The 14,104-nt window shown below is 44.6% G+C and overlaps 1 protein-coding gene across 5 annotated transcripts in view; it reads left to right on the top strand.

The window, feature by feature from the left end:
• Positions 1 to 14,104, top strand: part of LOC110509310 (collagen alpha-1(XI) chain) — a 128,385-nt gene that overhangs the window by 78,566 nt on the left and 35,715 nt on the right. For all 5 annotated transcript variants that reach the window (XM_036967666.1, XM_036967665.1, XM_036967664.1 and 2 more), the window contains exons 10-20: positions 793 to 834; positions 4,111 to 4,173; positions 4,438 to 4,512; positions 8,494 to 8,586; positions 8,672 to 8,728; positions 8,960 to 9,013; positions 9,203 to 9,256; positions 9,545 to 9,652; positions 9,788 to 9,841; positions 10,265 to 10,309; positions 12,057 to 12,110. In XM_036967666.1, the coding sequence (XP_036823561.1) occupies positions 793 to 834; positions 4,111 to 4,173; positions 4,438 to 4,512; positions 8,494 to 8,586; positions 8,672 to 8,728; positions 8,960 to 9,013; positions 9,203 to 9,256; positions 9,545 to 9,652; positions 9,788 to 9,841; positions 10,265 to 10,309; positions 12,057 to 12,110 (699 nt within the window). The remainder of the gene's footprint in view (positions 1 to 792; positions 835 to 4,110; positions 4,174 to 4,437; positions 4,513 to 8,493; positions 8,587 to 8,671; positions 8,729 to 8,959; positions 9,014 to 9,202; positions 9,257 to 9,544; positions 9,653 to 9,787; positions 9,842 to 10,264; positions 10,310 to 12,056; positions 12,111 to 14,104) is intronic.

Raw genomic sequence — 14,104 nt, 5'->3', positions numbered from 1 at the left:
ATAGATGTGGCTTGAATGAGATTTTAAAGGGCTGCAGGCAAACAAAAAAATGCTGAAATCACATAATTCCAACCAAGGCTTTAGTTGTGTCTATGTTATGTTTTTCCCATAAAATGGTCACCACAACAAAACAAGGATGAGTCTTCACTGTCATGCCCTTTAGCTTTAGCTCATCTGTGAGTGTTTTACGAGCGCACCCTGTCGAGACGGAGACAGAGAGCTGCTGTTTTTAAGTGAGTCGTGGGCAAGGGTCATGTTCAGAGAGACAAGGAGTGCTTACTATGAGACCCCCCCCCCCACTCCCTTACTGACCAGGCCATCTTTCTTTTTGCATGCTGGGAGCTGGAGGAGCAATTGCCCACCTTGGCTCTGCTATTAGCTGAACAGAGACAGATCTCAGGGACAGATCTCCGGGACACCGAGTTCCTGTGTTCTTATTACCCATAGTCCCCTGATCCATGGGCATGTTGAACATGTTCCATCAGCCTCCTTACTCTGCTGGTTCCTCCCAGATTGATGTGAAGTGCTAAGTGAAATGACAGGCAGGAATTTATATTCAATTACCCAACACTCCTGGATGGAGAGTAGATATGCAGAATGTGTCTGGACATGTATACATCTGCACACATACTGAAGCAACGCATGCATATGAATGAATGAATGAATACACACACTGTCACACGCACACACACACACACACACACACACGCGCACGCTTACACACACGGTGATAGTGCTGCATGCTCTACAGGCTGCAGCCATCCATCTCTCTGATGTGTTTGTGTGTTTCAGGGAATGCTGGTGGAGGGTCCACCCGGGTCTGAAGGCCCAACAGTAAGTACATCTCTCTATTCTCTCTTTCTGTCACTCTCTCTCTCTCTCTCTCTCTCTCTCTCTCTCTCTCTCTCTCTCTCTCTCTCTCGCTCTCTCTCTCTCTCTCGCTCCCTCTTTGTCGGCCTCTCTTTCCGTCTCTCTCTTCCTCTATCTATCTCTCTCTCTCTCTCTCCCTCCATTTGTCTCAGTCTATTTCTTCAACTCTGTGTGTGTGTACGTATCTCTCTCTCTCTCTCTCTCTCGCTCTCCCTCTCTCACTCTCTCTCATTCTTTCTCTCTCTCCATTTGTGTCTGTCTATTTCTCCCCGTCTGTGTGTGTATGTGTGTTTGTACATGTCTCTCTCTCAATTCAATTCAAGGTGCTTTATTGGCATGGGAAACATGTGTTAACATTGCCAAAGCAAGTGAAGTAGATACATTACAAAAGTGAAAGAAACAATAAAAATGAACAGTAAACATTACACTCACAGAAGTTCCAAAAGAATAAAGACATCTCTCGCTCGCTCGCTCTCTCGTTCTCATTCTCTCGCTCTCTCTCTCTCTCTCTCTCTCTCTCTCTCACACACTATGAGCAGGTGTTCATAATGTTTTGTACACTATATATATATATGTCTCCATGACATAGACTGACCAGGGGAATCCAGGTGAACGCTATGATCTCGTATTGATGTCACTTGTTAAAATTAACTTCAATCAGTGTAGATGAAGGGGAGGAGACTGGTTAAAGAAGGGTGCACCTCAATATTAGGAAGGTGTTCTTAATGTTCTGTAAACTCAGAGATATAGAGAGGGAGGGAGATAAACACTATCTCCCTTTCTTTCTCTCTCTCTCTCTCTCTCTCTCTCTCTCTCTCTCACTCTCATCCTTGGCAGTCTATGACTAGTGATTTCCGTTGGAATCTGAGATGCATCTCAGTCTGTGTCACCCCCGTATGTCCTGTGTAGTCTGCCTCTGGGTGAGAAGCAGTCGCTATCCCCCAACTGTTCGCTTTGGAACGCCACCACTAGCGTAACAATTGGAGAGAGTGAAACTGTAAGCCCTTTCAGTGTGATTTTGGCAGGGCTTCTTCCCAGTCTAGAGCCTTAGTAATCGGAGTGGTAAAAGCATGACTCACCACTCCTCAAGAGAGACCATTAGTTTACCCCGATGTCCCGGGACCAGTTATTATTCGTTTACCGACACCTTTATGACACACTTGCTCTTGCAGTCTATTTGATCCCAAGCTGCTGGGTGCTATAGAAGACAGACACTCCACCAAGCAGCAGAGAAATGATAGAGTAAGAGTTTGTAGAGCGAGAGAAACGGGGCACCAGTTGAGATGTATCTTCTAATAGACTGCCTACCTCATACTTCCTCATACATTCCTCTCTCTTCTCCCTTTCCCTTTTTCCATATTTTGTTAAGTTACAGCCTTGTTCTAAAATTGATGAAATTACACATTTAATTCGTCAATCTACACACAATACCGCATAATGACAAAGTGAAAAACAGAAATATCTTACTTAAATAAGTATTCAGACCCTTTGCTATGAGACACGAAATTGAGCTCAGGTGCATCCTGTTTCCATTGATCATCCTTGAGATGTTTCTACAACTTGATTTGAGTCCACCTGTGGTAAATTCAATTGGTTGGACATGGTTTAGAAAGGCACACACCTGTCTATATAAGGTCCCACAGTTGACAGTGCATGTCAGAGCAAAAACCAAGCCATGAGGTCGAAGGAATTGTCCATAGATTGTGTCAAGGCACAGATCTAGGGAAGGGTACCAAAAAATGTCTACAGCATTGAAGGTTCCCAAGAACACAGTGTCCTCCATCATTCCTAAATGGAAGAATTTTAGAATCACCAAGACTTCCTAGAGCTGGCCACTTGGCCAAATTGAGCAATCGGGGGAGGGCCCTAGTCAGGCTCCACAGAGGAGCTCCAGAGTTCCTCTGTGGAGATGGGAGAACCTTCCAGAAGGACAACCATTTCTGCATTAATCATGCCTTTATGGTAGAGTGGCCAGACGGAATCCACTCCTCAGTAAAAGGCACATGACAGCCTGCTTGGAGTTTGCCAAATGGCACCTAAAGGACTCTCAGACCACGAGAAACAAGATTCTCTGGTCTGATGAAACCAAGATTGAACTATTTGGCATGAAGGCCAAGTGTCACGTCTGGAGGAAACCTTTTCATACTCTCTGCCTTGTCTGTCTCTTTGTCCACTTATGCTGGACTGTCCTCATCTGTGTTGTTAGAGATGGACAGGGGATTCAAGTTTTAATGCCACGTGCAGAAGTACAGTGAAATGCCTTTCTTGGAAGCTCCAAACCCAACAATGGACTAATCAATATCAATGTAGCACTAAAAGTAACATGGTAGAACAAAAACACACAATAAATACAAATAAGAAGTAAGAAGAACACAAGAAAGTAAGAATCTATATATAGGATCAGTTTCAGTACCATATTTACTATGTGCAGGGATACTGGATACCATTCCCTACGGTGAAGCATGGTGGTGGCAGCAACTTGCTGTGGGGATGTTTTTCAGCAGCAGGGACTGTGAAACTAATCATGATCGAGGGAAAGATGAACGAAGCAAAGTACAGAGAGATCCTTGGTGAAAGCCTGCTCCAGAGCGCTCAGGACCTCAGACTGGGGTGAAGGTTCAACATCCAACAGGACAAAAACCCTAAGCACACAGCCAAGACAACTCAGGAGTGGCTTCGGGACACGTCTCTGAATGTCCTTGAGTGAGAGCCCGGACTTGAACCCGATCAAACATCTCTGGAGAGACCTGAAAATAACTGTGCAGCGACACTCCCCAACCAACCTGACAGAGCTTGAGAGGATCTGCAGAGAAGAATGGGAGAAACTCCCCAAATACAGGTGTGTCAACCTAGCATCATACCCAAGAAGACTCGATGCTGTAATCGCTGCCAAAGGTGCTTCAACAAAGTACTGAGTAAAGGGTCTGAATATGTATCTAAATGTGATGTTTCCGTTTATTTATTTTTTATACATTTGCAAAAAAAAAATCTAAAAACCTGTTTTTGCTTTGTCGTTATGGGGTATTGTGTGTAGATTGACTAGGGGGAAAAAACAATTTAATCCATTTTAGAAAAAGGCTGGAACGTAACAAAATGCGCGGGAAAATTAAGGGTTGTAAATACTTTTCCGAAGGCACTGTATGTTACTGCATAAGCAGCATTTTGTTGTGTGTACGTATGAGTGTGATTGCGTGTGTGTGCCGTTCTCATTGTCTGATGATGTGTATTGTTGTGGAACAGGGTCTCCCTGGACCCCCAGGTTCCTCCGGTTCCCCGGGCAGCCCCGGAGACGCAGGAGAGAGGGTGAGTAACAAGGACACCTCACCAGTAAAACACAACGACATATAAATAAATACACGGGGGGACACAAACACATCACAGCTGTTACAATAAAACCAAAAGGTGTTAATCAAGCTATTGATATACACCTGTAAAAGAGTAGTCCAGGTAAATGATGCCAGGAATACAAACGCGTCAGGTTTTTGACAAAACTTGTACATGTGTACATTTTGACCTTGTTGGAGTAAATCCCCCCACCCCTTCTCTCTCTCTATCGCTCTGTCACAGGGTCCGAATGGTCGTGCTGGTCTTCCTGGTGCGGATGGTCTGCCAGGACCTCCAGGGACTGTCCTCATGCTGCCTGTAAGTAAATAACATTGGCTGACAGCTCTAGAATACACAGATCTAGAATATATAGACTTCCCTGATGCTGTATGTACGTAAATAACATTATTTGACACTTCAAGAATAAGTGTATAGATATAGATCAAGAACAGAAAGTATGTCTCATGTTCAGTAATAACGCCTGTATGTTTATGCACGTGTGTACGTTCATAATTGTATATTCTATGTTGGCATCTTGGCTATTGTGTGTGTGTGTGTGAATGTGTCTTTGTCTGGCAGACTTTCTTCTTAATCTTCCATCCTAATCATGTCCCTTTCTGTACTGCTGTTCTCAAGCTGCCGGCATATTTGTTAGGCTTGTCGCACGGCTAATCCTCTCTTAGCTTCGTTGCATTACCTGATAGAATGCTGGTAATATCGATATCGGAGATCTGTGGGGTTTGGGTCACTGTGTCCTGACCTGTGTGTGAAGTTAGCTATGTGGGATGTGTGTTTTATTGTGTCAGAGGGTATTTAGAGATCTCTGTTCTGGAACGCAGGGAGGGAGTCTCCTTCTGAATCAAATACTCTTCCTCTCTGGTCCCGCCCCGTAAATAGATAGTCCAATCAGAGAATGCTCTGCTGTAAGTCAGCACTCTAGCACCTCCTAGTTGAAGCTTTAGGAGGCTGTGGTTCCGCTCGTTCAGACTCACTCACTTCGGCTCTTCCTCGCCTCTCATTCCCCTTCTCTTCTCCCCTTCTTACTAATGAGATAACTACCTCACACTATTCCCCAATCTCCAGCCCCCGCCTTCCTCTTGTCCTCAGACTCCAGCCCAATTGACAGATATAGGAGTCTTACAGGAAGTCCTCCAGCCTCAGACAGGAAGTAGAGCAGGTCTAAGTGTTCCTTCCTGTGATCACAGCTGCGAAGGCTAAAGTGAATAGCTAGCCTTTCTGTTTCTTTACTGTTCTGCTCCTGAGTGTGATGACTTGTCCAGATGTCCTGCTGAAGTCTCAGGAGACCGCAGAGCAGAGACGTCTAGGAAAGTCAGGCCAATATGTCTGGACATGAACTTAGCCTTAGTCTGGTCAAGGTGCAACTGTAAAGCACAGGCCCTTTTAAATGCTGTCATTTTGTTAAAACATAATGAGAGCTTAGATTTGAGTCATTTAGCAGACCCTCTTGTCTAGGGCGACTGTCTAGAGCGACAGTTTAGTACATTCATCTTCAGATAGCTAGGTGGGACAGCCACATGCCTTATAACTGTGCCTTATAGCTATGCATTATACCTTTGTTATTAGTTGTAGTTGTGAGCAATAGCCATGTCAACACGTTAACTCGGGCCAAATATAGGTATGTTTGATTGTGGAGAGTTGGATAGTGTGCTTGGAAATTAGGCAGTAAGACCCTATTTGTTTGCCCCTGGTTTCACATTTTTTTTTCTCTCTCTCTCTCTCTCTCTCTCTCTCTCTCTCTCTCTCTCTCTCTCTCTCTCTCTCTCTCTCTCTCTCTCTCTCTCTCTCTCTCTCTCTCTCTCTCTCTCTCTCTCTCTCTCTCTCTCTCTCTCTCTCTCTCGGCATGGCTAGATTGTCTGTGTCATGGTTTGGTTTGATTGAGAACGGTGGAACTGTGAGGCTCTCCAGGGACAAGATAAATATCAAGAAAGATAGCCTAGCTAGAGAGATGTCCCTGTGTTGAAGAAAGCAAGGTTTGCCAGCTTCATGCAATCCTGTGTTCAATGTTGTTTTTTTCCCCTATTTGTATAATAACAAGGTCACGGTTGTGGTGAAAAACCCTCTCCACTGTTGTGTTGTTATTCATTCCAACAGTAACAGGAACAGAAGCACATCTTTGTTGGATCATTCAACTCCAGATGTTGGTCAGAAAATGCAGGTTGCACTACGCACATATCACCACTAGATGCCAGTGTAAGCATCTGGATGGGGAAAGGGCCATAGCCAGGCAGTTGATGTATGAGCTAAGGTTTTTGCAACTGAGTACTTTTAATTGCTTTAAAAAATATATATAAATCATATTTTGATTTATTTAGACATTCTTTTTGAAGATTAGCTATTTTAGCCTGTAAGCTGACTTGACCTTTTCTTAACCCCGCTGGGGTCTCTATTATTTTCTTACTCTCTGCCTTGTCTGTCTCTTTGTCCATGTACCTGTATCTGCCTACGCTGGACTGTCCTCATCTGTGTTGTTAGAGATGGACAGGGGATTCAAGTTTTAATGTCACGTGCAGAAGTACAGTGAAATGCCTTTCTTGGAAGCTCCAAACCCAACAATGGAGTAATCAATATCCATGTAGCACTAAAAATAACATAAGGTGGAACAAAAACACAGGAGAAATAAAAAATAAGAAGTAAGAAGAACACGAGAAAGTAAGAAGCTATATATAGGATCAGTTTCAGTACCATATTTACTATGTGCAGGGATACAGGAGTGATAGAAGTAGATATGGATAGGGGTAAGGTGACTAGGCTTCAGGATATATGATAAACAGAGTAGCAGAAGCTGAAATGATGATTGTATGTGAGGTTGCGTGTGTTGAGTCAGTAGAAATCAAGTACACGGGTCAACTCAGAGGGTCTGTGTAGCCATTCTGTTAACTATTTATCAGTCTTATGGCTTGGGGATAGAAGCTGTTCAGGAGCCTGTTGGTGTCAGACTTACCAACCCTCTGTAGCACCATCGAGGGCGGTGCTGTTGCCATACCAAGCAGTGATGCAGCCAGTCAAGATGCTCTCAATTTTTGAGGATTTGAGGATTTGACACCGAGGAACTTGTAGCTCTCGATCCGCTCCACTGCAGCCCTGTCAATGTGGATGGGGCCGTGCGCACCCCCCTGTTTCCTCTATTCAACAATCAGCTCTTTTGGCGTTGAGGGAAAGGTTGTTGTCCCAGCAGCACACTTCCAGGTCACTGACCTCCTCCTTGTAGGCTGTCTCATCGTCACCGGTGATCAAGTATGCTACCGTTGAGTCGTCAGCGAACTTGATGATGGTGTTGGAGTTGTGTGTGGCCACGCAGTTGTAGATGAACAGGGAGTACAGGAGGGGACTAAGCACACACCCCTGTGGAGCCCCTATGTTGAAGGTCAGCATGGCGGATATGATGTTGTCTACCTTCACCATCTGGGGTCGGCCCATCAGGAAGTCCAGGATCCAGTTGCAGAGGGAGGTGTTCAGTCCCAGGGTCCTAAGCTTGGTAACGAGCTTTGAGGGCACTATGGTGTTGAACGCTGAGCTGTAGTCAATTAACAGCATTCTCACACACTGTAGGTATTTCGCTTATCTAGGTGGGCGAGGGCCATGTGGAGTGCGATCTGTTGGGGCGGTATGCAAATTGGAGTGGGCCTAGTGTGGCTGGAATGATGGAGTTGTGTGCCATAACGAGCCTCTCAAAGCACTTCATGATTACAGATGTGAGTGCTACAGGGATGTAGTCATTGTGGCACGAAGCATTACAGTTCTTGGGAACAGGAATGATGATGTTCAGTATAAGACGCGGGGATTACAGACTGGGACAAGGAGAGGTTGGAAATGACCGTGAATATGCCTGCCAGCTGATCTGTGCTTGCTCTGAGAACGCGTCCTGGAATACCGTCCGGCCCCGCGGCCCGTGTGTTGGCCTGATTCACGCCGGACTCAGAGAGAGCGAGGTCCTCTGGGTCGGTGGGGCCCCTCACGCACGGTACGGTGCTGTTGTTGTCGAGGCGTGCATGAAATGCATTGAGTTCGTCTGGAAGAGTTGGGCAGATCACGGCTGGGTCTTCCCTTGTAATCCGTCATACTTGAGTAAAAGTAAAGATGCCTTAATAGAAAATGACTCAAGTAAATAGACAAAATGCCCTTATGTTGATGACTTATTGCAAATCCAATCATGTTGATTCAACGTTATCACATAGATTTTTGGGGGTTGAAATTATGTGGAAACAAAAACTGGAAACACAGTTTTTGCCCAGTGGGATGGGTCTGATTATTGGTTCTGAGTTCTGCTTTCACCTTCAGTTCCGGTTCAGTTCTGGTGGAGACTCTGGACAGAAGGGACCTCAAGTGTCTGCTCAGGAGGCTCAGATGCAAGCCATCATGCAACAGGCCAGGGTAAGGGTTACGCACACTCACGCACACACACACACACATACACACAATTTTGTATCTCTCTTACAGTGCTGTTTTCTCTCTCCAGCTTGCGATGCGTGGTCCTACTGGCCCTATGGGTTTGACTGGTAGATCTGGTCCTCTGGTACGTACCAAAGTCTTCCTCAGTTTCCCCTCACAGACACACACACACACACAAACACTAACCACTGTCACATACACAGCCTGAGGATAAATAATTATGGTGCTCATAGTTGGTAAGATCATATTAAAATTGTAATTCAGATGCTACAACAGTAATAGTGTTTTGGCTGTGGCCTGATCTGGGGTCTACCATTACCTTTGTGTGACCTTATTGTGTTTGTCCTCCTCCCAGGGTTCTCCAGGTGTGCCTGGACTGAAGGGAGATTCTGGAGAGACCGGTCCTCAGGTAAGGCAGATGGAAGGTTCTAGCTCACTAGAACCACTGAATGTTCTAGACCACTGGAACCACTAGAACCACTCTCCTGTAATCACCAGCCCAAGTTCAGGGCTATGCTGTAAACACAACTTACTTTGGTTCTTTTATTAGGGTTCTTTTTTTGGGGGGGTTCTCCAGTAACATTGTTCATTGTTTCAGGGACCTCGTGGACCAATGGGTTCTCATGGACCCCTTGGGAAGCCTGGTAGAAGGGTAAGTGTAATTGGGACTCTTGCACTGGCATTTTAGTTTGGCATGCAGATTAGGGTTGATTTTATTCATGTATTGTATTGCTCTTGTGTTGTATGTTCACGCTGACTACTTCCTGCTGAGCTCTTGACAGGTTTCTCTTTGCAAAAGGTTTCTAACCTCAAAAGGTCTTTCCTGGTTAAATAAAGTAAAAAATAAAACAAAAAATAATGCCCTTCAGGAAGGAGAGGGAAGTGATTGAAGTGTTATTGTTGCTAGGTGTTGTAAGGTCTATATATTCTGTGTTTCCAGGGACGTGCTGGATCTGACGGAGCCAGAGGCATGCCTGGTCAGACCGGAACCAAGGGAGACAGAGGTTTCGATGGTTTAGCCGGACTTCCTGGTGAGAAGGGACACAGAGTAAGTCAAACCCCTTTTCTTTTTCTTTTTTTGAATCTACATTGTATTTTCTAGTCCAACTAGAACACTTTGTGTGTCTTTGCCAGTGTGATTGTCTGTGTGTGTCATTGATCTGTATTATGTTGGTTCATTTAGGGCGAAGCTGGTCCCCACGGACCTCCCGGACCCACAGGAGAGGATGGAGAGAGAGTAAGCACCACCACACATCCTATCTCCCTCCCGACATCTCTTATCATCTCTACCCAATTTTTCTCGCTCTCTATTTCTTCATCCTCCTGTGTGTGTGTGTGTGTGTGTGTGTGTGTATGCGTCCGTAGGTCAGTATGTCCGTGCCGTGTGTGTATGTCTGCGTATGTGTGATTGGTAAGGGTGTGTGATCTAAGTGTCTGCCGTCAGTCATGTAAATCAGCCATCCTCCTCACACACACCGTCTCTCATCTCACACCATCACTCATCTCACACCATCACTCACTCCCCGTCTGGCTCATCCTACTGCGCTACATCTGTACTCTCCTCCTTTCCCCTCCTTTCATACCTCCTCTCCCCATCACCCTCTCTCCTCTACTCCGACCTCCCGCTTCCTGTTCTGATCATGTCACTTCCTGTTTTCAGGGAGACGATGGAGAGATTGGGCCACGTGGTCTGCCTGGTGAACCAGTAAGTGTTGACCTTTTTTAAGATGTCTACCACCTTGTCGTTTGGTATTTTTTGGTAATTTATTCGGATCCCCATTAGCTGTTGCAAAAGCAGCAGCTGCTCTTCCTGGGGTCCACACAAAACATGAAACATAACACAGAATGACATAATACAGAACATCATTAGACAAGAACAGCTCAAGGGCAGAACTACATATTTTAGGCACACGTAGCCTACATATCAATGTATACACTATCTAGGTCAAATAGGGGAGAGGCGTTGTGCCGCGAGGTGTTGCTTTATCTGTTTATAATAATAATAATAGGTTTGCTGTTTATTTGAGCAATATGAGATGGAAGGAAGTTCCGTGCAATAAGGGCTCTTATATAATACTGTACGCTTCCTTGAATTTGGGGACTGTGAAAAGACCCCTGGTGGCAAGTCTGGTGGGAGAAGTGTGTGCGTCAGAGCTGTGTGTAAGGTGTCTATGCAAACAATTTGGAATTTTCAACACTTTAATGTGTTAACTCTTAGCCAAGAGAGACTGGCAGCATAGTATTTATATCAGCCCTCTGATTACAATGAAGAGCAAGACGTACCACTCTGTTCTGGGCCAGCTGCAGCTTAACTAGGTCTTTCCTTGCAGCACTGGACCACACAGCTGGACAATAATCAAGATATGACTAGACCCTGCAGGACTTGCTTTTTGGAGTGTGGTGTCAAAAATGCAGATCATCTCTTTATTAGGACTAGACCTCTGCCCATCTTTACAACCATTGAATCTTTGTGTTTTGACCATGACAGTTTACAAGCTAAGGTAACACAACGTAATTTAGTCTCCTCAACTTGTTTAACAGCCACTCCAGTCATTACCAGATTCAGTTGAGGTCTAGAACTTAGGGAATGATTTGTCCCAAATACAATGCTCTTAGTTTTAGAGATGTTCAGGACCAGGTTATTACTGGCCACCCATTCCAAAACAGACTGCAACTCTTTGTTAAGGGTTTCAGTGACTTCATAGCTGTGGTTGGTGATGTGTATATGGTTGAATCATCAGCATACACGGACACAAAAGCCGGTCATTGGTAAAAAAATTGTCATTGTGACACTTGCATCTCAATAAAGCACGTGTTGACATATTTAGGAACAGGATATGACATAAAGTCCAGCTAATGGTATATGCACACAGTCTTGTACACAGCTTTAGTTATTTAGCTCACTAGCCTATATGTGAATCTGAGGGTAGATTCCTCTTGTTCACAGCCTGCTTTCCTCACGGCTGGTGGACAGGCTCCTATACGTCTACGGACGAGCTTCCCTTCCTCTCTGACAGGATATCCCCCTGCGGAGAGGAGAAATGAGACAGGTAGAGAGGATGGGAGTTCGAGGAAGAGAGACTGGGAGAGAATCATTAGTGGTCAATTGTGTGGTGCAGTATTTTAGACACACCACCAGGGGGTGGTACAACCACTTGTTTTCTGAAATATACTTGCTCTGAGAGGAAGGTGCTTTGAGCCATGGCACTACGATACGACTGTTTGAGAGCATTGAAAAGAGCAGACATCAAGAATAGTGAAATCAGTCTAGGACGGCGCAGAGCGATTCAAGAAGCCTCAAGCTTGTTTTAGATGAAAATCCATTATTCATTGTTGTGACAAGCAATTTTATATCTACATGTAACTATATTTATTTAGTAACTTTTGAAAAAGATCCTGGTGTTGATGTTGTTTGAAACATATTTTGATCAATTGTTTCTTTCTCTCTCCAGGGACCTCGTGGTTTGCTGGGACCAAAGGGACCTCAGGGACCTCCCGGGCAACTTGTGAGTTTAGAATGCACGCACGCAAACACTTGCACACACACACACACACACAGACATACATACCCACACACACAGTCACACACACTTTCATTTCACACTCAAATTCAGATACAGATGTAGTGGATACATCATCCCCATCTTGGGAATTCATTTCTGCAGCTCATAGCAAAACTGACAAAAGTACAAAGTACAAACAAAACAAAAATGATGTTTATTGTCACATACACCAGAAAGGCGCAGTGAAATGTGTTCTTTTACAGGGTCTGCCATAGTAGTACGGCGCCCCTGAAGCAAACTAGGGTTAAGTGCCTTGCTCAAGGGCACAACGGCAGATTTTTTTTAACGACACCCACAGGGAAATACCACATACAACAACTCCACGACATCACAGGAAGTGGGTGGCACCTTAATTGGGGAGGATGGGCTCGTGGTAATGGCTGGAGTGAAATTAGTGGAACGCTATCAAATGCGTCAAGCACATGGTGATGCCGTTCCGTTGGCTCCGGTCCAGACATTATTATGAGCCGTTCTCAGCCAGCCTCCTGTTCACTTCATACATCAGATGATGAGAAGGGCTCTGGCTATAGATACGAAGCTATTCATGTCTCCCACTTTACCTTCTCTACATCATTTGATGTGAGGGAAATCTCCCCTTGTCCCGATAGCATGTTGGTTCAGATTGGGGAAGGTATCTACAGCGTATATACAATTGAAATCGGAAGTTTACATACACCTTGGCCAAATACATTTAAACTCAGTTTTTCACAATTCCTGACATTTAATCCTAGTAAGACTTCCCTGTCTTAGGTCAGTTAGGATCACCACTTTATTTTAAGAATGTGAATGTAGAGAGAATTATTTATTTCAGCTTTTATTTTTTTCCATCACATTCCCAGTGGGTCAGAAGTTTACATACGCTCAATTAGTATTTCGTAGCATTGCCTTTAAATGGTTAAACTTGGGTCAAACATTTCTGGCCTTCCACAAGCTTCCCACAATAAGTTGGGTGAATTTTGGCCCATTCCTCCTGACAGAGCTGGTGTAACTGAGTCAGGTTTGTAGGCCTCCTTGCTTGCACACGCTTTTTCAGTTCTGCCCACAAATTCTCTATGGGATTGAGGTCAATGCTTTGTGATGGCCACTCCAATACCTTGACTTTGTTGTCCTTAAGCCATTTTGCCACAACTTTGGAAGTATGCTTGGGGTCATTGTCCATTTGGAAGACCCACTTGCGTACAAGCTTTAACTTCCTAACTGATGTCTTGAGATGTTGTTTCAATATATCCACATAATTTTGTCACCTCATGATGCTATCTAATTTGTGAAGTGTACCTTTGAAATTGTGCTCCTACAGCAAAGCACCCCCACAACATGATGTTGCCACCCCCCCGTGTTTCACGGTTGGGATGGTGTTCTTCAGCTTGCAAGCCTCCCCCTTTTTCCTCCAAACATAACGATGGTCATTATGGCCAAACAGTTCTATTTTTTTTCATCAAACCAGAGGACATTTCTCCAAAAAGTACAATCTTTCTCCCCATGTGCAGCTGGAAACCGTAGTCTGGCTTTTTCATGGTGGATTTGGAGCAGTGGCTTCTTCCTTGCTGAGCCTCCTTTCAGTTTATGTCGATATAGGACTCGTTTTACCGTGGATATAAAAACTTTTGTACCTGATTCCTCCAGCATCTTGACAAGATGTCATAATAATGTCAACAAATCGATCTTGTTGTTCTGGGATTGATCTTCACTTTTCACACCAAAGTACGTTCATCTCTAGAATAAAGAACGCGTCTCCTTCCTGAGCGGTATGACAGTGATCCCATGGTGTTTATACTATTGTTTGTGCAGATAAACGTGGTACCTTCAGGTGTTTAGAAATTGCTCCCAAGGATGAACCAGCCTTGTGGATGTCTACAATTGAGGTCTTGGCTGAGGTCTTCTGAGGTCTTGGCTGATTTCTTTAGATTTTCCCATGATGTCAAGCAAAGAGGCACTGA

This window comes from Oncorhynchus mykiss, chromosome Y, assembly GCF_013265735.2.
Source record: "Oncorhynchus mykiss isolate Arlee chromosome Y, USDA_OmykA_1.1, whole genome shotgun sequence".
Taxonomy (NCBI): Eukaryota; Metazoa; Chordata; class Actinopteri; order Salmoniformes; family Salmonidae; genus Oncorhynchus; species Oncorhynchus mykiss.
The sequence above is the reverse complement of the archived record's forward strand: the minus strand, read 5'-3'. Positions and strand labels throughout refer to the sequence as shown.